The sequence below is a fragment of the Chiloscyllium punctatum genome, chromosome 11 (assembly GCF_047496795.1).
Source record: "Chiloscyllium punctatum isolate Juve2018m chromosome 11, sChiPun1.3, whole genome shotgun sequence".
NCBI lineage: Eukaryota > Metazoa > Chordata > Chondrichthyes > Orectolobiformes > Hemiscylliidae > Chiloscyllium > Chiloscyllium punctatum.
The window spans coordinates 87,098,429-87,125,964 of NC_092749.1; the positions used below are offsets into that span (position 1 = coordinate 87,098,429).

A 27,536-nucleotide genomic window follows, 5' to 3' on the forward strand; every position below is an offset into this window, starting at 1 on the left:
TGTAGAGTGTATAAGAGTTTTTTTTTCTTGCACCCTTTACTGTACTGTTATATGTAATAAAACCTGTTAACAGTCACTTAGAGTGCAGACCTTATCTTACTACAAACAGAAGTAAATATATTGTAGTGTAGGAGTGCACAAATGCAGAACTGCATCTAAAGAGATCATAAGAGCATCATGCAGAAGTGTTGGTGATGCAGCAACTCTCTCTGAAGACATGCTGGCTTCTCTACCTTTTTTATTCTTCATTCACGGAATGTATGTATAGCTTGCTAGGACATCATTTATCGCCAAGAGGGCAATTCAAAGTTAACTCAGTAAATCTTACTAATGAACCAGTCTTTTTTTAAATGACAATCAACAGTAGTTACATGATCACCGTTTGGACAGTTTGTTTTTCTTCCACACTTTTGTTGGAATCAAATTTCACAATTTACCATGACGGGATTTATCATATGCCAAGAACATTAACCTGGATTACTAGTCCAATAATATTAACACTATTCCCCCACCTCACCAGTAAGTCCCTTATAAATGAAATACATGATGCTGATGTTGAACATTTGGGCAAACTTGCAGCTCAGAGTAGCTCCCAAAAGGTCCCATCTCCTTCAATCTTCTGGTTCATTCTATTGTTGATGGTGGTGTACTCCTATTTTGGATTACGTTCCAAAACGTAACTATTTGCAGAGGTGCAACCTAGAGCAAAAGAAACCTTACAAGTCATACCATTACTGACAGAATGGGAATTTCCTACCCTGGACATTGTAAAGAAGTCCACATTTTCTTGTCTCCACAATCATATTCAAAATTCACTTTATTGTTCTTTTTGTGTATCTGATGAATCTAATGCAAATAGTTACGTGCTCAATGCCTTTCCGTTGTTTTAGCTGCTACGGATAACAGTTATGAAGTTTTTCAGTGGGGCTGAAAGTGCTTCATTTCACCAACACAGTGCTTTAACCTCTCCTCAATGTGCAACACTGAAGAAAAGGAGAGTAGGTTTGGCTATCGAGGGCGACGGATAGGCTAGGGCTTTTTTCCCTCGACTGTCGGAGGCTGAAGGGTGACTTACAGAGGTTTTAAAAAAAATCATAGGGTGAATTGCCGAGGTCTATTTCTCAGGTTAGGGGAGTCTAAAACTAAAGGGCACAGGTTCAAGGTGAGAGCGGAAAGACTTAAAAAGGAACTGAGGGGCAACGTTTTCACACAGAGGGTAGTGCAGGTATGGATCAAGCTGCCAGCGGTGGTGGTGAAGCGGGTACAATTACAACTTTTAAAAGACTTGTGCTTGGGTACACGAATAGGAAGGAATATGGGCCAAATGCTGGCAAATGGGACTGCATCAGTTTAGAATATCTAGTTGGTGTGGATGAGTTAGATCGAAGGGTCTATTTCCATGCTGTATAACTTGATTCAATCTTCCTCTTCAAGGAGTTTTGATGATTTGGGTCCTGGAGGTTCATGTCTTGAATCAGTTTTCTATTAAAAGTTATCATTGCCATTACTTTCATGTCAGCAGTTGTGAGAAAGTGCCATCTCACTTCACCAATAAGTTCACCTATCAAGGAAATGATGACAGAGCAGTATATCTGATTTGTCTTCCAAAACTATGTGCAACACTTTTGAGATTAATGCTCTAAGAGAAAGTCCTGGAAAGTTTTGGAAAGTTGGAGTGGGAGGGGAAATGTTGGAAGTAGGATTTGGATGGAAACTGTAAATAGTTCATGAGGTCAATAGTTTGTGAGAAGAGTAAGCTTGAAGAGGAAGGAAATATATAGTAAAGAGTTAATTATACATTTAACTGTAGCAACTGAGCACGCAAATAAGTAGCTATGTCATGATGCTTCGGATCACAGAGAACTAGAACAGAAGTCTATAGGGTTTCATAGAAGTCCATTCCTGCCATCTTATGTTTAGAATTAATAATGTTCACTTAAATGGGTGTGAACTACCTTCTCTCAATAACCCATATGTGATCATATTACAAAATCAGGCAAGTAAACCACTCTTCTGCGGGGAAGCATTTGAGAAACCGTCAATTAGAGTTAAAATTACACTCGAGAAAGACAAGAAAGCCAAATGTATGAATACATAACAGTAGATTTCAGTGAGTTGAAGAAAAGCCTTATACAGATGGATTAGAATTAAAATTTGAGCAGGTAAACAATAATTAAACAATGGGAGATTTACAAAGAGTAAATGAGTGGGGTACCCGATGAACATATTCCTAGATCGGGGAAAGGAAGGGCACCAAAGCTAGAACTCCATCCATGACTAAAGATTATAGAGATTAAAATGAAATTGAAAAGTGAGGTGTATCACAAATGTTGCATATGAAAGACACAGATCACAAAAAGAAATAAGAAAGGAGACTTTAAGAATAGATTAGCAGCTAACATAAAATAATTATAATATAAGTAATCATTAAAGATAGAGTGCACCTGATATCGGTCCAAGTAGAAAATGATCTATTGGGATAAAAATATCTATTGGAGACAATGCAAATGGCTGAGGCATTAACTGTGCACTTTGCATCTATTGGTTTCACCCAAAGGGGGTATTATTAATCTAGGAGATAGAAATAATAATCAATAAAAAAATAAAGACAATGTATTTAAAAGCTTGCATTAAAAAACGACCCAGTCAGATGTATCCTAGATTACTGAGGGAAGTAAGGTAGAAGTTGCAAGGCACTGATCATAATCTCGGGCACCACCTTCTTTTGAAATGGGGGTGGTGCCAGAGGATTGCAAATATCACACCCCATTATGGACAACATGGTGGCTCAGTGGTTAACACTGCTGCCTCACAGTGCCAGGGACCTGGGTTTGATTCTTGCCTTCGGCGACTGTCTGTGTCGAGTTTGTACATTCTCCCCTTTGTGGGTTTCCTTCTGTTTCCTCCCACAGTGCAAAGATGTCCAGGTTATGTGGACTGGCCAGGCTAAATTGCCCGTAATATCCAGGGATATGCAGACTAGGTGTATTAGCCATGGAAAATGCAGGCTTACAGGGATAGGGGAGGGGGCTGGTCTGTCTTCCAGAGGATTGGGCTCAACAGGCCAAATAGACAGCTTCCACACTGTAGGGATTCTATGAAAATGGGGAGAGAGGTCAACCCAGCACTTCTATATATTTGTATACTCCAAGAAACTTTGAGACAATATCAAACACTTAGAAAAATGATGGATTATTAAATGATCATCAGACAACCCAGGCACAGAAGTAGGCCATTCAACCCATCTGGTTTACTCTGCCATTCAGTGAAGTCATGTCTGATCTGATAATCCTCAGCTCCACTTTCCTGCTTTTTCCCTATAACCCTCGATTCCTTTTCTGATTAAAATTCTGTCTATTTCAGCCTCAGACATGCTTATGGCACAATCTTGACAGCCTCTGTTGAAAAGAATTCCATAGTTTCACAATCCTCTGCGAGAAGGAATTCTTGGCCCTCCGTGTCTCAAATCTATAACCACATTTCCTGACATTATGTCCTTGGACCTAGGTTCTTCCACAAATGGAAGCAACCTTTCCACATCTACCTTGTCAAATTCTCTGAGAATCTTGTGCATTCCAATGAGGGTACCTGTCAATGGTCTAACTAAGGCTCAAGCTATTCAACCTCTTCTCATAGGACAGTTCTTTATATCTGGTATCAGATTAGTGAATCTTCTCTGGATTGCATCCAATGCCTTTATATTTTTCCCTAGATAAAGGGCCCAAAGCTGTTCACAGAATTCCAGCTGTGGTCTGACTAGTGCCTTGTATAGTTTCAGCAACATCTCCCCATTTTTATATTTCCATTCTCTTTGAAATAAAGGTCAATGTTTGAAGAAGGCATATGGTGTACTGGGCTTTATTGGTAGAGGAATTGAGTTCCGGAGTCCTGAGGTCATGTTGCAGTTGTATAAGACTCTGGTGCGGCCTCATCTGGAGTATTGTGTGCAGTTTTGGTCGCCATACTATAGGAAGGATGTGGAGGCATTGGAACGATGCAGAGGAGGTTTACCAGGATGTTGCTTGGCATGGTAGGAAGATCGTATGAGGAAAGGCTGAGGCACTTGGGACTTTTCTCATTGGAGAAAAGAAGGTTTAGGGGAGATTTGATAGAGGTGTACAAGATGATTAGGGGTTTAGATAGGGTTGACAGTGAGAACCTTTTTCCGCGTATGGAGTCAGCTGTTACGAGGGGACACAGCTTTAAATTAAGGGGTGGTAGGTATAGGACAGATGTTAGGGGTAGATTTTTTACTCAGCGGGTTGTGAGTTCATGGAATGCCCTGTCAGTAGCAGTGGTGGACTCTCCCTCTTTATGGTCATTTAAGCGGGCATTGGACAAGCATATGGAGGTTATTGGGCTAGTGTAGGTTAGGTAGGCTTCGGTCGGCGCAACATCGAGGGCCGAAGGGCCTGTACTGTGCTGTATTTTTCTATGTTCTATGTTCTATGTTTCATTTGGCTTCCTTATTACCCAATTAACTTTGATGTTCATTTTTTGTGATGCACAGATTAGGACTTAAAAATCCTTCTATTGTGTAGCTTTCTGAAATCTTTCTCCATTTAAATAATATTCAGCTCCTCTATTCTTCCTGCCAAAATGCATAATCTCACATTTCCTCCCATTATATTCCATCTGCCAAGTTTTCACCCACTCACTTGTCTACAGCTCTCTGTAGAAACTGTGTCATCTTTACCACTTCCTTTCCCAATTGCTTTGGTCTCATCTGCAAACTTTACTATAATATCTTCACTTTGCACATGCAACTCCTTAACAAATTGTGGGCCAGCACTGATCCCTGTGGCATACCACTAGTTACAAGTTGTCAGCCTGACTATGTTCCTCCCCTTATCCTAACTCTCTGATTTGTTAAAGGCAAATGTTATTTGACAAACTTGATTTTGTTTTTTGCTGATCTATTGGTGGGATAGGATGGGGGCAACATGGTTGATGCATCCTGTTCCTTAGGTCAAAATCCTGGAACTCCCTCCCTAATTGAGAGTGTACCCATACCACATGGATTGTAGGAATTCAAGGAGGTGACACATCACTAGCTGCTCAAGAACAAAGAGGTTTGGTTTTAAATTGTAATCCTCCCTTGCCTTGAGCTCTTGATATTTAGTTTGTTTGGTAAGGTAAGATGATGAGTATTAATGAGTCAAGTTACACCATCAACAAGATGATTAACAGCAATAACCCCCTTAATTGGCAAATTGCTGCTTCCTAGTGAGAAACGTGCCACATTTCTTGTGAAAAACGCAGGTGTCGGAGTCTGTTGCTCCTGATATAGAGATAGACCTCACCACTCCTCTTGTCTGATTTGGCCACATATCTTGCCACAGCTTACGTCACTTAGACTCCTATACGATTCTGGCCTAAGTTTGCGGGCCATGATTCTTAGCTTCATTATAAGTACGAAATCAAAGAAGTTATTCTAAACCTGTAAAGAATGCTGGTTAAGCCTCAGCTAAGACATTAGAGCAAATTTTCAACCCCTAAAACTGATGGTTTGATTGGTCAATTTGCAGGACTTAGGATATGGGATAGATTGGCAACTTGTTCCCAGGAGGCAGCTTGACCATTTAAATGTTATAACAAGGCTGGGACACCTCCCATTCCACTTCTTATATCAGTCTATTATTGGCAGGTCAAGCCTTAGGGAACAAGCAACTAAAGTATAGGTAAACATAACCGGCGGGAAGCAGTGAGAGTCCTTCTAGCATTGCAGTGTAGTTGCACTCTTTAGCAATCACATCCACCAGAAACTGCTTCCATGGAATTGAACTCTATTCCTCACTGATAGGTAATAGAATAACAGCCCCTGTATCCCGCCCTGTCCAGCCCTACATTACATCCTCACAATACTTAGACCAACAGCTGCAGGCTCCTTACCTGGAACTGCGGTCTTCTCCAAACTGTTATCCGTTCAACTAGAAGCAAATCCTGTAAACCAGGTTGACTTCTGGACTGGAATCACATCAGAAACATTTCCGTTATAATAAAATTCTACAGCTTAGAGAAAACCTAGACTCCCTCCAAAAGCTATCTCCCATCCAGAAAAACTGCATTAGTCAATACTGGGTACTACCCGTTTAGATAGCTCACCAAGTGCAGCAGAAGAAAATAGTGTTAAAGGGATGAGGGACCTCAGTTACATGGCGATCCCAGAGAAAACAGAGTTTCTCTTTACAGTAGAGAAGTTTTCCTCCATAGAGGAAAATCGGGGCATAGGGTTAATCAGATAACTCTACCAAAGGACTGTCACAAACAGCATTGACTTAATGGCCTCCTTTTGTGTTATATAATCATTTGGTTCCAAGTTGATCGGCTTTTAATGCAATGAATACCTAAAATCTCTCAAACATGAAACCACTCATGAATACCATTTCTTGTTCTAATTCTACAAATTGTACAGTTTGAACTGGTATGTGCTGATTCCTGGAAACTGGATCTGTCTCAAGCATGTTTAAACCTGGGATTTACGCTTGGAACAGTAATCATGGGTTATGGAGCAGACAGGTATGTATACTGTCATCAACCAATCAAAACTTTGCAGTGTAATGCCGATTTTCTCGTATTATTTAATCATAAAATTAATTTACTTGTAGGTTTGGCAGAAAATCGAGCTTCCTGTTTGCAACATTTGTAACTTCAGCTCTGGGACTTGTAGTACCATTCTTACCAAACTACACTTGGTTTTTGATTTTCCGTACGTTGCAAGGCTTGTTCAGCAAAGGAAGTTGGGTGTGCGCATATGTCTTCAGTAAGAATTATACTTTTACCCACATGTTAATAACACAGTCAATGTCTTTTACAATAATAGCTACTGCAGTGCTGAACTTGCCTTTAGCACATAATCTGCCAATTAAATTAGCTAACATTGATGTTTACATAATTTCTGCCATATAAATCTTCAATATAGTATGTATCATTTTATGTATTATTGCACCATTAAGTTAATGTAGTTGTTAACAACTGCATTCTGTGGCCAATGTTTTTTCTGATGTGATGATATATATATTTACTAATATATTTCAGTAACTAAAAATGCAAAGTCCTCTTCAGTAATATCATTTAATAAGTTGTAACACTAGGAGGACATTTGTTTAGCTGTAGTTATGAGAGACCATAAGATTCTAAGAAATAGGAACAGGAATAGATCGTTTGGCCTCTTGAGTCTGTTTTGCCTTTCAATAGGATTGTGGCTGATCTCATATTCCTCATGTCCACTTTCTTGCCCTTTCCCTTGGTTCCTCTACTGATTGAGAACCTATCTATTTCAGCTCTAAATATACACATGGACTCTACCCCATAGCTGTTTGTGGTAAGGAGTTCCAAAGATTAGCAATCTTCTGAGAGAAGAAATTCCTCCTTATCTCAGTTATAAATTAGTGCAAATTTATTCTGAGACAATGCTGCCTGATCCTAGATACTCCCATGAGGGGAAACATCCTCCCAGCATTTACCCTGTCAAGATCCTTAGGAATCCTGTACGTTTCAATGAAATCACCTTTCATTCTTCTAAGCCCAAGTGAGTAGAGCTACTACTTGTTTAACCGTTGCTCATAAGCCAACCCCACCATGCTAAGGGTCATCCTAGTGGACGCTCTCTGACTGCCTCCAATGAAATGATTTCTTGGCTTAAATAAGGGAACCAAAACTGCTCAAAGCATTCCAGATATGGTCTCACCAGCACTTTGTATGGTTGCAAATTTATCCCATATCCAACATTCTTGAGAAAAGAGCCAACATTTCACTAGCCTTCCAGAATACCGGTTGCACCTTTGTGCTTTGTGTTTCATGCACAAATGCCCTCAAGACCTTTTGTGTTGTAGCATACTGCATTTTTCTCAATTAAATAATATTCTGCACTCAATTCTTCCAAATTAAACAACTTTGCATTTTCACTTCATTTGGAAATGTTTTGCCCATTTAGATTTTTAGATTAGATTAGATTACTTACAATGTGGAAACAGGCCCTTCGGCCCAACAAGTCCACACCGCCCTGCCGAAGCGCAACCCACCCATACCCCTACATTTACTCCTTACCTAACACTACGGGCAATTTAGTGTGGCTAATTCACCTGACCTGCACATCTTTGGACTGTGGGAGGAAACCGGAGCACCCGGAGGAAACCCACGCAGACACAGGGAGAATGTGCAAACTCCACACAGTCAGTCGCCTGAGGCGGGAATTGAACCCGGGTCTCTGGCGCTGTGAGGCAGCAGTGCTAACCACTGTGCCACCGTGCCGCCCATTTACTTTACCTCCCAATATTTCTCTATAAACTGATTGTACCTCTCTCACAACTTACCTTTCCACCTAATTTTGAGTCATCTGCAAATTTGCTAATAACACATTCACTTCCTTCCTCCAAATCATAGAATCATAGACCTGACTGAAGCAGACTCTTCAAGTCCAATTCATCCATGCTGACCAAATCATTTATGAAAAGCAGTGGACCCAAAACCAATCTTTGCAGCACACCACTGGTCACAGGCCTCCAGTCTCTAAAGCAGCCCTCCACCACCACCCTCTGACTTCTCCCTTCAAGCCAATTCTCTATCTAAATGACTAGTTCTCCCTGTATTCCATGTGATCTAACCTCAGTAATATGTATTGTAAACAGTTGTGGTCCAAGCGCTGATCCCTATGGAACCACAGGTCACCAACCTGAAAAAGAACCGTATGTCCCAAACAATGTTTCCTTCCCACTGAACCAATTGTCACACCAGACATTTTTTAAAAATGGTAAAATCATGTTCACATTAAACTAACATTCTGGAAATGTAATGATAATTGCCAACACAAGATAGATTCCAGTGTCTGGAATCAAAATACCATCTAAGTATCAGAAGATAGCATGCTTAAGCAAAGGCTGTAGAGGGTAATGGTTCTTGAGCAAAACTTGGATGTTAGAGCACACTAAGTAACATCAGAGAAATAGTCAGATGTTTCAGGCACTCTCTTTGTGATAAAACTATGAGGTTGTGTTTCTTGTCCTTGCTCCTATCTAGGAGCTTTTCAATCAGAATATAGTTCCACAAATTAACATTTACATTGGTAAAATTGTTCAAAATGGCAGGTTTGGTATAGTTTTCTAACTTTCTGAAGTTTTTAGTTTGCAGAACAGTGGAACCAGCTTGGTTTGGTTCCTTAATGTAGGTAATAAAATATTGAATCGTTGGTGCATTCTTTTTTACCACAAAGTAAATCACTAATTTATGAGCTAACATTTTGTTTCAGTTACAGAGCTTGTTGGACTACAGTACAGAAGAACAGTGGGTATTCTATATCAAGTGTGTTTCAGCTCGGGGATGATGCTACTTGCAGCTGTTGCTTATTTTATACCGGACTGGAGAAATCTACAGCTGGCAACTACCATTCCAGGCTTTTTCTTCCTGACCTACTACTGGTAACATCTGTAAAGATTGCCATTATATGAGTTGAGTAAAAGTATTTCAAGCTTAACAATAAACTAGATGTATTCCATTTGCAGGTTGATCCCAGAGTCTCCCAGATGGATGCTGTCTCAGAAGAAGAATACTGAAGCTCTGAATGTCATACAGCAAATGGCAAAAAGGAACGGGAAAAGCTTTTCAAAGAAAATTGAGGTGATTAACCTAGAGTCATAGAACAGTACAGCACGAAAACAGACCCTTCTGTCCAACTCGTCCATGCCGACCAGACATATTAAATTAATCTTGTCTCATTATGCCAATATTTGGCCCATATCCCTCTAAGCTCTTTGTATTCATATACCCATCCAGATACCGTTTACATGTTGTAATTGTAGTAGTCTCCACCACTTCCTCTGGCACCTTGTTCCACAGACACACCGCCCTCTGTGTGACAAAGCTGCCCCTTAGGTCCCCTTTAAATCTTTTCCTTCTCACCTTAAACCTATGCCCTCTAGTTGTGGACTCTCCCACCCTGGGAAAAAGTCCTTAACTAATCACCCTATCCATGTTCCTCATGATTTTATGAATTTCTGTAAGATCTCCCCTCAGCCTCTGACACTCCAAGGAACATAGCCCCAGTGTATTCAGCTTGTCCCTATAGCTCAAACCCTCCAACCCTGGCAACATTCTGAACCCTATCCTACCTATAGCAGGGAGACCAGAATTGCCCACTATATTCTAAAGCGGCCTAACAAATGTCCTGTACAGCTCCTGACTCCTATACTCAATGCACTGACCAGTAAAGGCAACCAGACCTGAATATCTTGCCACAATTTGTTAAACATATAATAGACTTTTTAAAGATTTGTTTAGCTGGGTGTGTGGTTGGAGAAACTCAGCTTTAGCGATTAGAAATCTTTTGAGTTTTTTTTATTTATTAGTTTGTAGGATCTGGGTGTTGCTGGCTGGCCAGCATTTATTGCCCGTCCCAAGTTGCCCTTGAGAAGGTGGTGGTGAGCAGCAGGGTGACCTACAATGCCATTAGGAAGGGAATTCCAGGATTTTGATCAAGTGACAGTGAAAGAACGATGACGTATTTCCAAGTCAGAATAACAAGTGGCTTGGAGGGGAACTTGAAGGTGGTGGCATTCCCACATATCTGCTGCCCTTGTCCTTCTAATCTTAGTCTAACCGGCACCATCTCCTTGTTATGGCAGTGACTTGGAGCCAAAGAAGAATAATTATAGCTTCCAGGTTTTGTAATTAACCTGCTAATTTGAGCAAAAATCAAAAGAACAGTGGATGCTGTAAATCAGAAACAAAAACAGAAATTGCTGGAAAAGCTCAGGAGATCTGGCAGCATCTGTGAAGACATATCAAAGTTAATGTTCAATGACCTTTCCTCAGAACTCATGGATCCAGAGCAGTTCACCAGAATGATCCCAAGAATGAAAAGCTTAACATATGAGGAATATTAGAGAACTCTGGGACTATACTTGGAGTTTAGGAGTGGGGGGAATCTGATTGAAATTTTCAAAACTGACATGGAGATGTTTCCAGTGGCAGGAGAGATGAGGACCCAAGGGCACAGCCTTACAGTAAAGAAAAGACCCTTAAAAATGGAGATAAGGAGAAACCTCTTCAGTCAGAGAGTGGTGAATCTGTGAAATTCATTGCCACAGAAGGCTGTGGAGGCCAGGTCATTGAGTACCTTTAAAACATAGATAGATAGGTTTTTGATTACCAAGGAGATCAAAGATTATGGGGAGAACGCAGGAAAATGGGGTTGAAAAATCTGTGCAGTCATGATTGAATAGTGAAACAGACTTGATAGGCTGAATGGCCTAATTTCTGCTCCTTTGTCTTGTGGTCTTTTGATCCATTTTCCCAATTCCTCTGGCTCCATCGCATTTGTTCTGATGAGACCAACTTCAACAAGAGCCTCCAAAGCTTCCACCTTCTTCCGCAATCGAGGATTTCCCAGCATCATTGTTGACAAGGCTCTCAACCGGGTCCAACCCAACTCCCACACTTTGATTCCCACTCTCTTCCCTTTCGCACCAGCAATAGGGTTTCCCTTGTCCTTACCTTCCATCCCACCAACATCCATATCCAGGAGATCATCAGCCATCATTTCCACCGCCTCCAGTTAAATGCCACCACCAGACATGTATTCCATATTCCCCTTCCATCCTTTGTCCACGTTTTGCAGGGACCTTCCCTCCAGAACATCTTGGTCCATTCTTCCTTCACTCCCAACAACACCCACAGCCTCCCGTCACCTTCCTGTGCAACCACCGCAGGTCAGGCCAGTTCACCACCTCCCTCCCCACTATCCAAGATCCCAAACATATCTACCAGGTGAAACAGCGCTTTACCTGCACTTCTCACAAGCTAGACTATCCTGCATTCACTGCTCACAATGTGGTGTCCTCAACATTGGAGAAATGAAGCGTAAACTGGGTGAACACTTTACAGAACACCGAAATTCTGCCCACAAATAAGACCCTGTGCTTCCAATTGCTTGCCACTTTAACACACCACCCAACATCTCTGTCTCAGGCTTGCTGCAGTGTTCCAACGAAGGTCAGCGCAAGCTGGAAGAAAAACACCTCTTTTTCCACTTGGCAACCTTGCAGCCCTCCGGACTCAAAATCAAGTTCAATAATTTTAGGGCCTGAACTTTCCCATGTCCTCGTCCCCTACCACACACACCAGACCTTGTTATGACATAGTCTGTCATTACACAGTACCTATTGTTAACCACTAACATTCTCCGTTAATAGCTATTCATTCTCCTCACCAGATTGCTATCCACTCCTTTGTCTTTCCAACTGTTCTTCTCTCTCTTTGGGCTCTATCCCCATCTATTGTTTACCTCCTACCCCCTCCTCCACCCTGTCTTCTGCAAAAAAATAATGTTTTCCTAGCTACCATTGGTTTTGATGAAGTGTCACCGGACTCAAAATTTTAACTCTGGCTTCTCTTGACAGATGCTGCCAGACCTGCTCAGCTTTTCCAATAACTTTGGTCTTTACTGCTAATTTGACTGTCTAGTCAAGTCTTCTTAGACCAGTCTGGTTCAGTTTTTGGATATCAGAGCATGTCATGAAAGGTTTCACATGGTTTGGAATGACCTCCAAAAGAGAGATTTCCATCGAAGCTCCTCAACCCCAGTAAAATCCATTTTCCCATTGATCCCAAGGAGATGATTGTCACTTGTTGATAGTTAGTTGTTTGGCAAGGGTAAATGTAAACATTTACCAAGTACATAGCAAGTATCAGAAGCTTCACATGAGATGCCTGGAAAGCAGCCTAATTCATGACAAAACATGAGAGAGTGAATTAACATGGAGAAGACTGTAGTATTGACACTCACCAATTCTTCTGCTTTTTAAAAAAAGTCATTTCTTGTATGATTGAAAATTTCACCAGCAGTTTGAATGAGAAACCACTGCGGCTATACATTATTGCAGAGAAACATCATTATTCATCAGACATACATTGAAAATCTCTGGCACAAGGGAAGTAACTTGGCTCATTGTTTCTTTGCCACTTATAAAAGAGCTATCCAGTCCAATCGCAGTTACCAGCTGTTGGCCCATCATTCTGTAGCTTGTACCAATACAAGTGCATATGCAAGTACTTCGAAATGTGACAAAATTTTCTGCCACTACCAATCTTTTTAAGCAATGAGCTCAAGACTCTAATCACCCTCTAGGTGGAATTACTTTTCCTTTCCCTGATGGAATCAAAATGTTTTCAAAGTGCGACACAATGTCTCTTGAGCACTTTGAAGGCTAATGGATTTGAAATTGTTAAAAGGCAAATTTTTAACATTGTTTTAGAGGTAACATCAACTGTTTTTAAAATTTGTGTTATATTGACGAACAAATGCACTTCGTCTTCTAGGGTCAGTATGAGAGTCTGGCATAGTCAGAACAGCCCCAGTCCATAAGACCATAAGACATAGGAGTGGAAATAAAGCCATTCGGCCCATCGAGTCCACTCCGCCATTCAATCATGGCTGATGGGCATTTCAACTCCACTTACCTGCATTCTCCCCGTAGCCCTTAATTCCTTGTGACATCAAGAATTTATCAATCTCTGCCTTGAAGACATTTAGCGTCCCGGCCTCCACTGCACTCCGCGGCAATGAATTCCACAGGCCCACCACTCTCTGGCTGAAGAAATGTCTCTGCATTTCTGTTCTGAATTTACCCCCTCTAATTCTAAGGCTGTGTCCACGGGTCCTAGTCTCCTCGCCTAATAGAAACAATTTCCTAGCGTCCACCCTTTCCAAGCCATGTATTATCTCGTAAGTTTCTATTAGATCTCCTCTTAATCTTCTAAACTCCAATGAATACAATCCCAGGATCCTCAGCCGTTCCTCATATGTTAGATCTACCATTCCAGGGATCATCTGTGTGAATCTCCGCTGGACACCTCCAGTGTCAGTATGTCCTTCCTGAGGTGTGGGGACCAAAACTGGACACAGTACTCCAAATGGGGCCTAACCAGAGCTTTATAAAGTCTCAGTAGCAAAACGGTGATTTTATATTCCAACCCTCTTGAGATAACCCTCTTGAGTCACATTGCATTCTGTTAGTTCGCTTTCATTCATTGAAGATTTGTAAATTGAGGAATGACTTTCTTATTCCTATAGATAGTTGAAGAGCACAGTGAGGACTTTGATCGTCCTTCCTTTGTAGAGCTGGTACGGACTCCTCAGATGAGGAAACACACCTTTATCTTGACGTTTAACTGGTGAGATTTTATTTCTATAAATGTTTGATTTTAGGAGACTCCCTAGAGAAAATAAACTGTTTTATAAAATACATGCATTATATAGAAAACAGAGTGAAGGACCAATATTAAGAAAATGAAAGTATTTGATAAAAAAAACTTGTTCATTTAGCCTGTTCTCTCCACACCTAATTACATTATACCCATCATTGAAGCTTCACAGCTTATTTAAGCTGAGCGTTTGAATTGCAGTGTAGATATAAAAGCAGTCTTTTTTTATTAAAAGGGTTTTATAAGAATAGATAGGAATAAATTGCTTCTGACGTCAGATGTATCAGGGCAGATTATAGGACAGATTTAACAGTGGAGGCCAAGAATGGTGAAAATAAAGAATATTTTTTATCCAGCAAGTTATGAGGCTCTGGAATGTGTTGACCAAAGTAAAATGAATTAACTTTCTTAAATGGGTGAAATTTTCAGGGCTATAGGGAAAGTGCAGAAGATTGGGAACCACGTGATAGCTCTTTGAGGTCTGGCACCAACATGATGTGTTACATGGCCTCCTCTCATACTGTAAAGTTCCATGTCTCTTCCAATATTCAACCTTAATTGCATAAACTATTCGAAAGAATGGAAAAATATGGACCCGCAGCTGATATGCAAAGCAGGGAGGATGATAAAAATGTTGGGCTTGTAAAAAATCAAGCAATGACATCATAGGAAAGTCAAAAGTTGTTTTAGGAATTCTGTGCAAATGCTGACATTGAGAAAATATTTTTTTCAAACAATAAATAATTATAAGCGAAATAATTCTATAAGAGAATCTAACAGAATAGTAGTAAGATGTGAGTGATTTAATTGTTTACATCATCCTAAAGTAGTAAATGCATTGGATTCTATGCTTTAAGTAGTACAGTAAGTGGTAGTTAAAAGAGAAATTCATTATGTAATAATTCACCACATAATTACTTAAGATTAATTAATGATGGCAGGTATGGGTGATGTGCTATGACTACACAAGCTCATGGGCACCAGTATGAAGTCTAGCACATCAGAAATAAACATTTGCTGCTTGAGTAGCTAAGTTCAGAGTTAGAATTAAATCGTCACTGGCTTAGTGCCTGATTCTGCTGTGCTGGATTGTGCAGAAGGTTCCTCCTGCTCAATGTTCTGATTTTTCTCCTTGGAAGACTGCTCCTGCTGTCTTAACCTATAATCTTCTATCACACCTCCTCTTTGCCTACTCCAGTTGGGAAGGGGACAACATGCTAGGATTATTTTGCACTCTTTGTCCAACTGTACCATAAGACCCCTCCTTCCTCAAGATCAATTGAAGTAGGCCACTGTTGGAATATTGTGTGCAATTCTGGTCTCCTTCCTATCGGAAAGATGTGAAACTTGAAAGGGTTCAGAAAAGATTTACAAGGATGTTGCCAGGGTTGGAGGATTTGAGTGGGAGGGAGAGGCTGAACAGGCTGGGGCTGTTTCCCTGGAGCGTCAGAGGCTGAGGGGTGACCTTATAGAGGTTTACAAAATTATGAGGGGCATGGATAGGGTAAATAAACAAAATCTTTTCCCTGGGGTCGGGGAGTCAAGAACTACAGGGCATAGGTTTAGGGTGAGAGGGGAAAGATATAAAAGAGACCTAGGGGGCAACTTTTTCACACAAAAGATGGTACGTGTATGGAATGAGCTGCCAGAGGAAGTGGTGGAGGCTGGTACAACTGCAACATTTAAGAGGCATTTGGATGGGTATATGAATAGGAAGGGTTTGGAGGGATATGGGCCAGGTGCTGGCAGGCGCGACTAGATTGGGTTGGGATATCTGGTCGGCATGGACGGGTTGGACCGAAGGGTCTGTTTCATTCTGTACATCTCTACGACTATGACTCTACTAAACCCCATCTTCACCAAGTGACCCTTGACCTTCTCTCAGCCATGGTCACATTCCCTCTGATGCTTCTCAGCTTTCCCTCCCCTTTCCAAAATTCTGAACAGTGATGGTCAATTCCACTTGGAGGTCCACTTTGATCACCTTCCACTTTGAGGTCTGACTCACCCACCTATCTCTAAACAGGTGGGAAAATGAAGGGCCATGGATCCCATGTGCCTTCCACTTAATCGCATGTAACATTTAATTATTGGAAGTTGTGGTTTAATAACTATTCACTGCATTCAAAACCATTACAAATTAGCTCCCCATAATGCCATTGTTATTGCCATTGCACCTTCTTTTCCTGCTGCCAGGATAACTTAATGCTTCCATCCTGTTGATAGGGGCTTGACATTCAGTCCCATGTTTTTTGATGGACGACCCACCTCTTTCCCTGCTTCTGTGGATTGCTTCCTCAATACTGCCCTGTGTCTGGCTTTGCCTCATCACATGTTGGAGTAGATTAATGTTCCAAAGGAAATCAGTCAGGGTAGGCTTAAAAATCGCAATTTGGGATCTAAAGACTGGGTATTATCAACAGGTTTAAGTGTTCACAGTAATCCTGTATCCCGAGCCACAACTAACATTACCTGGTACTTTAGCATGTTGTAGTTCGCAAGAATTGTGGAGAAATCATCATAACTGTTGCTGTATTACACAAGTGCTTCATTGTCTGGAAGGAGATTTGGAACATCCTAAGGTCATGAACGGCAGTATATAAATGTAAAACTTTCTTTCTTATTGAGAAGCTTTTGTTCTATTGAAAAAGTTTGAAGTGATGTGATCATTTTTTTAAAATGATGGGAAAGGATGCTTTTTGGGCAGGTGGGTGATTTCAACTAGGTAGGAATGGATGAACGAGGAGGCATCAGTGTAAATAAAAAAAAAGATTAGCTGCCAGAGTCCTTACGCAGAGTCACTGACATTGAAATATAATGAAATAAATTTGGATTTATCACAGTCCTTCAAAGAGGAAACTGCGTTTTCTGAGAGTCAAGATTATGTCTAGTTATCTAAGGAGATTAGGGACAGTTGTACTTTTGTGGATAGTACAGTGGGAAGTCCTTTGTTGTGTGGCCTTATGCCTACACTACTAGCTTCCAATTTAATTAATCTGGCAGGTTTACCATGCACCCTGAAGTAGTAATTGCTGAAGGGTCTTGTATGGATGTAACTGCAGGAATAAATGGGGAAGACAGACTGTATTTACTTCTTCATCATTAGCTTCAGGCTTTGGTGATGGTGTTATTTCTCTGAGAAGAGAATTATGTTTGTTCATAGCTAATCCTTTAGAGAATAGCACATCTTTTAGAAGTGACATCTTTTAGAAGTGACATCTTTTAGAAGTGACATCTTTTCGTATAATGAATACATTGTTCAAATAAATCTGGACAGTTAGGTTTTTGCTGATGCGCTGCTTTGGTGCCACACCTGTGATAAGATACTGTAGCATTAGCTTGCATTGAATGTGTCACATTTTGTATAGTTTTCAGATGAGAGGTTTGTATCCTCTGGTTAAATGTTCTATTGTGTTTTATATCGTTAACATTTTGGATTAAATATACCTTTACTGTATAATGCTTATTGAACAATTCCTTAGACTCTGTATTCACTTCCATTTGGACTGTTTGTTCTATAAATAGATCCTCTTTTGTTTGAAGAAGTTTAATAATTGCTTTTTCTGTGACCAATTAGTATTCTGTTGCAAATAATCTCTTATTGTACATTTCTATAGGTTAATAGTTCAGATAGTAGTTGCATCATTAATGAAATCATTTACAAATTTTCCAGAGAGCTAGTATCTGCTATTGAAGCATGATTTTGCCATTGTCTTATTTGTTCTTGATTTGGATAATGATTGATAGGATTTTGGTCTCTTTGTATGACACATATTCTATTATCTAGTAGTTTCAATTGTTTAAAGTTGTTTAATTTATGTTGTAAGGATGCTTATTGTTATCATGTTAAAAGGGAAATCTTTTGAAGATTATGTTGCTTTAAATGGTGCTTCATGTAAAGTTTGCTTTTCCTTTCCAGTATGATGTCTTTATAGAGATGAATAAAATATTTCTTTCCAAATTGCTGAAGGATTTCCAAAAGATCTGTGGGTAGAAATTCCGTCTCTCAAAAAAAAAGCTTCAGTCAATAAAATTTAATGAACTCCTGACAGTCTCAAAGATGGCTGTCATTGATAATGTTTGTGCAAATCTTTCCCCATCTGAGGTATTTTCATGCTGAACTTGATACAACGTGAACAGATCCACACTTCTTTGCTTTGTCTCCAATGCCATTTTTCTAACAATTAAACTTAACAATACTTCTTAGCTACTGAATAATATTTGTGTTACTCACCCAAATTGTTGAAATATTAATGGATTTAACTAATAAACTTTTAGGTCTCTGAAACTTCTGATTCTAGGAAAAAGTACTAATACAGTTTTTTCCTCCAATCAATGTCTCTTCAACCTGTCTCTGAATAATTTTCTTAACTTTTCACTGTCAAATCTGCCATTGAGGAAATAATCTATAAGCTGCTAAACACTGACAGGTATGTTAATTCTTCCTCTCTTTTTTCCGGGTTTTTTAAATACCCTCTAAGAGATTTAATCTGCTTTACAAGTCCTATAGTTAGCCTCTTTTAATGGGTGTTTGATCTGAATTTCTCTCCTTGGTTGCTGGAGTTTTTTTTAAAAAACTGATCTCATTGATTTTTCTTTTCCCTTGTTCCCCCTACTGCTAGGTTTTAAAAATATCCTTACAAGTATCTTTGGTGGCTTCTCTGTAGGAACTTTCTGTTTTTAATTCATAGCAGCTATTCAGCTTGATAGCTGATTTCTCACTGGTCAATGACAGCCATCTTTGTTGTTTTGGAAAGATAGTTTTTTTTAAGTTCTTTGCTTCTCCATTGATTTTAGTCTGATTCTTGATCTACACTAATGTCATGATTTTCAAAATAGTGGATCCCACTGCTGCCATCTACTTTTATCATGTGGTTTTCTGTCCACTAAGAGCTGGGTTTGAGACAGACTGATGGAGGTAAAGGCAAGGTCAAGAACTGTCTTCAGGCTTAGTCTTCTTTGTTTATTGCATGCACGGTAATCTGAAACTTATCAGGCTCGAACCTTACCTTTACATTGTTAAGAGACTATTCCTTGGACATTATCAATCTTCTATCTTTAACCTATCTAACTAACTCCACCCTGATTGCATCCAGTGGGCATAAAAAGCACAATCTCATCACAAGATTGCACCAGGGTCCTAGCTACCAAATAAAGCTATTGGACTATTACCTGGTGCTGTTTGATTTTAATTAATTAACATTAGTCCAAAAATGGCTAGATCTATACCTCCTGGTAGACTGGTTAGCAAGGTTAGATCATATGAAATAACATGAGAAATAACTATTTGGATACAGAACTGGCTCAAAGGTATAAGAAAAGGATGGCAGTGGATGGTTGTTTTTTCGGACTGGAGGCCTGTGCCACAAGGATCGGTGCTGGGATCACTGCTTTTCATGATGGATATAAATTATTTGGATGTGAACATAGGACGTATGGTTAGGAAGTTTGCAGATGACACCAAAATTAGAGATGCAGTAGACAGAGTACAACAGGATCTTAATCAAATGGGCCAATGGGCTGAGGAGTGGCAGATGGAGTTTAATTTAGATAAATGTAAGGTGTTGCATTTTGGAAAGGCAAATCAAGGCAGGACTTATACACTCAATGGCAAGACCCTGAGAAGTGTTGCTGAACAGAGAGACCTTGGAGTGCAGGTTCATAGTTCCTTGAAAATAGAATCGCAGGTAGATGGATATTGAAGGAGGGTTTGGTACACTTGCCTTTATTGGTCAGTGCATAGAGTATAGGAGTTGGGAGTTCATGTTCTGGTTGTACAGGGCATTGGTTAGGGCTTTTGGAATACTGCAAGAAATTCTGGTCTCCCTGCTTTAGGAAGGTTGTTGTGAAATTTGGAAGGGCTCAGAAAATATTTACAAGGATGTTGCCAGTGTGGAGGGTTTGAGCTAGAGGGAGAGGTTGAATAGATTGGGGCCATTTTCCCTGGAGCATCAGAGGCTGAGGGGTGAACTTATAGAGGTTCATAACATCATGAAGGGCAATGGATAGGGTAAATAAATATGGCCTTTTCCCTGGGGTAGGGGAGTCCAACACTAGAGGGCATTGCCCTAAGGTGAAAAGGGAATGATTTAAAAGGAATCTAAGGGGCAACTTTTTCACGTAGAGGGTGGTGCATGTATGGAATGAGCTGCCAGAGGAAGTGGTGGAGGCTGGTACAATTACAGAATTTAAAAGATATCTGGATGGGTATATCAATAGGAAGGGTGTGGAGGGATATGGGCCAAATATTGGCAAATGGGACTAGATTTATTTAGGATATAGGTCAGCATGGACGAGTCAGACTGAAGGGTCTGTTTCCTTGCTGTACATCTCTATGGCATTATGGTTCACAGATGTAGATACCATGTCTAAATGATTCACTCACTCATTCAATGGACCAGATTAACCTTTTCTACACTCCCTCATGACTGTTTTTGCCAAGACTGGGGCTTTAAGCTCATTTTTAAGATAGCAGTGTCAAAGAATTGGCAGTCTTTTATTCAGCCTTATTGAATGGAACTACTCTCTGGAGGGTGGAGATATTGTGCTCTGTGAACCTGTAGTTAAAAAATAGCTGAAAGCATTCATTGGCTGCTCTCATTCATTCTATCATGTTATTCTACAGTGACAAATGGAGAAAGGGTGTGAAATAGTCTACATTCTGTATATTCTTTTGAAATTTAATCACTAACCATTTAATCCCGTTTCACTCTGATAGAATAATCAATTGTATGCATTCAATTTAGTTATTTCTCACTATGTAATCATTACATTTATAAACAGTGTAATGTAGCATTTACAAAATCACTGCCTAAATACCTAGTTCTAAGAATTGCAGGATTTCACACAAAAACCTTGTTAATGGCTGAGAGTCCTTTACCTGCTGATGATTTCCATTGACATCTGCTGGGTAAATTCCAGCTTGAATATGGATGGTTCCTGTTGAGGTTTATCCAATTTGATTGCCTGAACACACACTGCACAGTAGAAAGGAAAAGTTCATATTTTCATGTATCACAGTGATCTGTGATACAATAATCTTTGCAATGACATGTAGCCTGTTATCTTAAGAGTGGCACACCGTCATCTGGAATTATCTTGATTCTGTTAAGTTGCCACTGGACTAACATGCACGTAACTTCATTACAGGTTCGCTATTACCTTGGTATACCAAGGGCTTATCATGCGTTTGGGAACTCTGGGAGGAAATATTTACCTTGACTTCTTCATTTCGGGAGCAGTAGAAATCCCAGCAGCAATTCTCATCCTTTCAACCATTGAGCGGATTGGACGGCGCCTTCCCTTCGCGGCAGGTGGTCTGTTGTCAGGGAGCACTTGTCTAATAGCTGCATTCATACCTGAAAGTAAGCCCTATGGTTAGCACTGGGATTCTGATACAGTCCCAGCCCAACAAACTGGATTAGGTGTCTGCTATGCCAATGGAATAAAATCTTAGAGCACAGAACAAAGGAATTGAACCCATAATCTCCATTCCAGACCTCCATAAAAGCTTCTCATTTGTTCTCATACTCTAATTTTTCCTTATTGCCCTTTTTTAAAATTTTCAAATACTTAACCAACTTCCTTTTGAGTATTGCTATTAAATCTGCTTCTACCACCTTTTTCAGTCAGTGCATTTCAGTTCATTGAATATATTCAAGGGTGACTTAGACAGAGTTTGATGATTGATTGAGTAAAGTCTGGGGTCAGGCAAAAATAGTTGAGTTAAGATCACAATCAGATCAACCGTGTGATTTTATCACATGGCAGAGAAGGCTTGATGGCCAAATGATTTTATGACCTTAAATTGTAAAAATTCACTATAGAAAAATATTCCTAATCTCTTCCCTGATTAATTTCTCAATTATCTTAGTTCCTGTGCTCTCTGGCTACTGACTGCCCTTTTGATAGAAACAGATCTTTCCCATCCACTGTATCAAAATCCTTCATCATTTCAAATACTTCTATTAAATCCCACCCTAAATTGCTCTATCCTAACTTCTCCAATATGACTGAAGGTACTCATCTCTGGTTACATTCTGGTGAAGTAACTGACATGTACATGAAACTTACTTGGTTCCAGTAAAGTGAGAAAATGCACGAATGCACTAATACATTATATCTCAGAGTATCAACATAGAAGGTCATAAGAGACACATTCTCTCTCAGCTGGAAGGTTGATTTCCAGACGTTTTGTTACCCTACTAGGTAACATCTTCAGTGGGCCTCAGGCAAAGCAATGCTGAAAATTCTTGCTTTCTATTTATGTTTTGGTTTCTTTGGGTTGCTGATGTCATTTCCTGTGGTGAAGTCACTTCCTGTTCCTTTTCTCATGTGGTGGTAGATGGGGTTTAATTCGATGTGTTTGTTGATAGAGTTCTGGTTGGAATGCTATGCTTCTAGGAATTCTCATGCATGTCTTTGTTTGGCTTATCCTAAAATGGATGTGTTGTCCCAGTCAAAGTGGTGTCCTTCCTCATCCATGTGTGAGGATACTAGTGAGAGAGGGTCGTGTCTTTTTGTGGCCAGTTGGTGTTCATGTATCCTGGTGGCTAGTTTTCTGCCTGTTTGTCCAAAATAGTGTTTGTTACAGTCCTTGCACGGTGTTTTGTAAATGACATTAGTTTTGCTTGTTGTCTGTACAGGGTCTTTAAAGTTCATTAGCTGCTGTTTTAGTGTGTTAGTGGGTTTGTGAGCTACCATGATACCAAGGAGTCTGAGTAGTCTGGCAGTCATTTCTGAGATGTCTTTGATGTAAGGGAGAGTGGCTAGGGTTTCTGGACATGGTTTGTCTGCTTGTTTGGATTTGTTGCTGAGAAATCAGTGGACTGTGTTCATTGGACACCCATTCTTTTTGACTACACAGTATATGTGATTTTTCTCTGCTCTGCATATTTCCTCTGTACTGCAGTGTGTGTTGGTTTGTTGAAATAATTCTGATGCAGCTTCATTTGTTGATGTTGGGATGATTGCTTCTGTGGTTCAATATTTGGTCTGTATGTGTTGTTTTTCTGTAGATGCTGGTTTGAAGTTCCCCATTGGCTGTTCGCTGTCCTGTGACATCTAGGAATGGCAATTTGTTGTTGTTTTCCTCCTCTTTAGTGAATTTTATGCCAGTAAGGGTATTATTGATGGTCATGAAGGTTTCTCTAATTTGTTTCGTTTAGTGATGACAAAGGTGTCACCCACATAGCGGACTCAGAATTTGAGTTGGATGGTTGACAGAGCTGTTTGCACAAGACTCTGCATTACTGCCTCTGCTAAGAACCCTGATAATGGAGATCCCATTGGTGGTTCTGTTGGTTTGTCTGTAGGTTTTGTTGTTGAAGGTGAAGTGGGTGGTAAGGCATAGGTCCACAAGCTTGATGATATTCTCCTTGTTGATGAAGTTAGTGGTATTTGGTGTGTGTGTCTTTGGGTCTTCTAATAGTGTAGAGCTGAAAAGGTGTTGCTAGAATAGCGCAGCAGGTCAGGCAGCATCCAAGGAACAGGAGAATTGACGTTTCGGGCATAAGCCCTTCTTCAGGAATGAGGAAAGTGTGTCCAGCAGGCTAAGATAAAAGGTAGGGAGGAGGGACTTCGGGGAGGGGCATTGGAAATGCGATAGGTGGAAGGAGGTCAAGGTGAGGGTGATAGGCCAGAGTGGGGTGGGGGCGGAGAGGTCAGGAAGAAGATTGCAGGTTAGGAAGGCGGTGCTGAGTTCGAGGGATTTGACAGAGACAAGGTGGGGGGAGGGGAAATGAGGAAACTGGAGAAATCTGAGTTCATCCCTTGTGGTTGGAGGGTTCCTAGGCGGAAGATGAGGCGCTCTTCCTCCAACCGTTGGGTTGCTATGGTGGTTAATGTTGATTGATGTAAACAGGGCTGTTACATCAAAGGAGACCATTATTTCCTCCTCTTCTATCTCAGTGTCTTTGGTCTTAAGGAATTCTTGGGTGGAGTGGCATGAGTCTAAGTGTTTTAGCTCCGTGGCCAATCTGTAAGTTGGTGTTCCAGGTAGCGAGACTATGGGTCTGAAGGGGGGTCCTGGTTTGAGAGTTTTGGTTAATCTGTGGAAGTGTGGTGTGTTGGATCCGTCTGGTTTCAGTTTTTGGAAGTCGGTCTTATTTATTTCTCCAGATTTCTGAAGTATTTTGAGTCAGGCTGTGATTCAGTTCTCTAGTTGTAGGGTTGGGTCTATCGCCACTTGTTGGTAAGTATTTAAGTGTTGGTATCTGTAAGTAGTGCGTTTGCTTTTTCAGTGTAGTCTCTTCAATTTAGAATGACTGTCAAGCATCCTTTGTCTGCAGATAGGATAACAATGTTTTTATTTTTTTAGTCTTTCCAGTCCGTTCCTTTCTTGTGTATTGAGTGTGTTTCCTTCCTTTTTTCTGCTTAATGTTGGTGCGACTACCTGTCTGATGGTTTGCTGGGTTTCTTCTGTGAGTTGGTTGTCATTTAGTGTTGTTTCTAATGCTGCTAAGAAAATCTTTCTTGTCCAAATCCTGGCAGTTGTAATTTAATTTTTTAAATCCATGCTTTTGTGTTGTCATTGTTGTTCCTTTGTGCAAGTTTGTCTAGTTTTTCCTGCGAGTCTAGTTTTTTCATTTTCTGTGTTTGTTGCTGACAGTTAGACCCAATAAACACAGTCTGCCATTTCTCAGCAACAAACCCAAACAAGCAGACAAACCAGAACTCTAACAAAAAACACATCGAGTTAAAACCCGTCTACCACCCCATGAGAAAAGGAACCGGAAGTTACTTCACCACAGGAAATAACATCAGCAACCCAAAGAAACCCAAGCATATAAATAGAAAGCAGGAATTTTCAACATTCCTTCGCCTGAGGCCCACTGAAGATGTTACCTAGTAGGGTAACAAAACATCTGGAAATGAACCTTACAGCTAAGCGAGCAAACCTACATCCAAAACCTGAACCTGAGCTACAAATCTTCTCAAAATTCGCTAACATTTTCTCAGTGACTAATTCTTGTTACGCAATTGCGATAATGGACTGTTTATTTTGTCCAGATTACTGTTAAAAAAAACTCAGGGCCCTTTTTGAAGTCAGTAATTGATCCTTTTTGTGTCACAAAATAATTGGCATCCTATTCATGCCCTGTTAAAAGCTGTTCACCTGTCAATTGAGCTCTACTTTCTGTTTTTGCCAACTGACATGGAGATTGGTTATTTCATTACTCAGGTTAGCGACTGCACCAACTTGTACTCACTGCATATCACACCTTGACCCAAAGAATAATTGTGAAATCTTGCAGAAATGCAATTAGTTCATTTACATCTCTCAACAACCATAACTAGTTATGAACAATTACTTAATTTGTTTTCTGAAAATTCAGTCTTGCTAATGGTACTTTTTATCTATATCTTCCATTTCAGGTATCAGTTGGTTGGCAACAGCGGTAGCCTTTGTGGGTAAATTAGGAATCACTATCTGCATCGAAATGGTGATATTTGTAAATACTGAACTATACCCAACATTTATAAGGTGTGAACTGAATAGATGTTTTCTACATTAACAGAAGTTCATCAATGATTTTGAATAAAAGTATGGCTCTAATTCAGTTATTGATTACACTGAATATCATGAAAAGAGATCCATTCTCTTGAACTATGCTGCCAAGGCAAAATCTGACTTGTTGAAAATACTTAGTTTCCACGTTTCACAAGCACTATTTTGCATGCCAATAAACATCTTTTTTTAAAAAACAGGAACCTTGGTGTTTCAGCATGCTCATCACTGTGCGATATTGGAGGGATTGCTGCTCCATTCATTGTGTACCGACTGTCAGAAATCTGGATGGGGTTACCTCTTGTGGTTTTAGGTGAGGATTGTGTATCAAGTATAATGCACTCTGCTATTTTAATGCTGCACTTTTATCACAACTATATCTCTGCCCCTAATTGTAATTTTCAGAAGTTTCAATATGTCCAGAATGGAGAGAGACTTCAGATTTTAATTGTCTAAGAAGCGTACACTCATGCCACTTTCTGTAAGAGTTTCCATCCTCAAGAAAATGACCAATTCTTCTACTCCTTTCCCTCTCCGAGTTTTTCTAGTAACTATATTAACCATACATTAAACCTCCACCACATAAAGTATGTGTCTCACAAAAACACTTTTATTCTGAAAAAAATGACAAAATTTACCCACAAGCTAACTTGCTAGCTTTCCATCCCGGAGAGGTTTAGTTGTAAAACCCTCCCATTATCAGGAGCCTCATGTTTGTATGCTGTCTCACTCACACAATTAAACTTTTTGAGGAGATCACTAGGATAGTGGATATTGGAGTGATGCTGGATATTGTCCAAACGGCCTTTCAGAGGTATTTCATAAGGTTGACAAGATTGTTAACAAATATAAAAGTACATAACATTAGAGGCAATGTTATGACATGTTAACTTTTTTGGGAGTTAGTAGACAGTGGAGAGATGCAGTAAATATATTCTGATTGGCAATATGTGACAAGTAATGTTCCCAGGGTTGTGAACGAATGCGAGGTCTGTGAATTCCCAAAAGAAGTTCTCTACTCTAAGCTTTGTCACAACAAGTGTTTACCAAGAGGTCAGAGGAATTACTTCAACGATGACCCCAAGTCCTCCCTTAAAAAAAAATGCAATATCCCCACTAACTTGTGGGAATGTGTTTCCTAAGACTGTCCAAATGTGTGGGAGAAGCATCCAAGAAGATGCCACCATTTTGAGCTTCTTGGTAGGCCCAGGTGGTGAACAAGCATAAACAGCAGAAAGAGTAGGTGAAAATTCAAAACCCTTCTCAACTGTGTCTTCAAACATCACCTGTCCAATAGGTGGTAGGGTGTGCAGATCAGCAATAGATTGTTGACTCATCCCATCTCATGACCCGGAATATTGGAGTGAAAAAAAAAGTCAACCTGAAGGACTGCTTAAGGAGAAGATAATGGAGCTCGGCCTTTTGTTATTTATACTAAGTGGGGGAGTAAAAGCTAATGTCAAAATGTGAAGATGAATTTCAAAGGTGCTGTATGTTTTATGATTGGTAGCAGAAAGTTTTGAAGGGACATAATGGTGGCAAATAATGTTCCAGGTTAGAGAAATGTGGTAATTTATTTTTTTATTAAGAAAAGATTAAATGGATGTTATTTAATGGAGAGAGACCAGAAACTATAGAGGAACTGCTGGGATGTCTGTGTGTCCCCTGCCCCTCTCTGTGGAGCCCTCCTGGTATTATCCTGTTTTCTTGATAAGAAGGGGCATCTGGATTGAAACTGAAATGCCTTGTCTTCCTCTGGCCTTACTCCTGATGCTAGTGCAGGTCCAAGAGCCACAGAGCATTTTGCTGGAGCTGGACCGCTCAGGCA

The 27,536-nt window shown here is 40.1% G+C and overlaps 1 protein-coding gene across 1 annotated transcript in view; it reads left to right on the forward strand.

Annotated features, from left to right (window-relative positions):
- Nucleotides 1–27,536, forward strand: part of LOC140482612 (solute carrier family 22 member 2-like) — a 50,676-nt gene that overhangs the window by 13,226 nt on the left and 9,914 nt on the right. Inside the window, exons 2-9 of the mRNA XM_072580128.1 lie at nucleotides 6,416–6,519; nucleotides 6,609–6,763; nucleotides 9,248–9,416; nucleotides 9,501–9,615; nucleotides 14,069–14,169; nucleotides 21,349–21,563; nucleotides 25,576–25,684; nucleotides 25,909–26,021. Coding sequence (XP_072436229.1) covers nucleotides 6,416–6,519; nucleotides 6,609–6,763; nucleotides 9,248–9,416; nucleotides 9,501–9,615; nucleotides 14,069–14,169; nucleotides 21,349–21,563; nucleotides 25,576–25,684; nucleotides 25,909–26,021 — 1,081 coding nt within the window. The remainder of the gene's footprint in view (nucleotides 1–6,415; nucleotides 6,520–6,608; nucleotides 6,764–9,247; nucleotides 9,417–9,500; nucleotides 9,616–14,068; nucleotides 14,170–21,348; nucleotides 21,564–25,575; nucleotides 25,685–25,908; nucleotides 26,022–27,536) is intronic.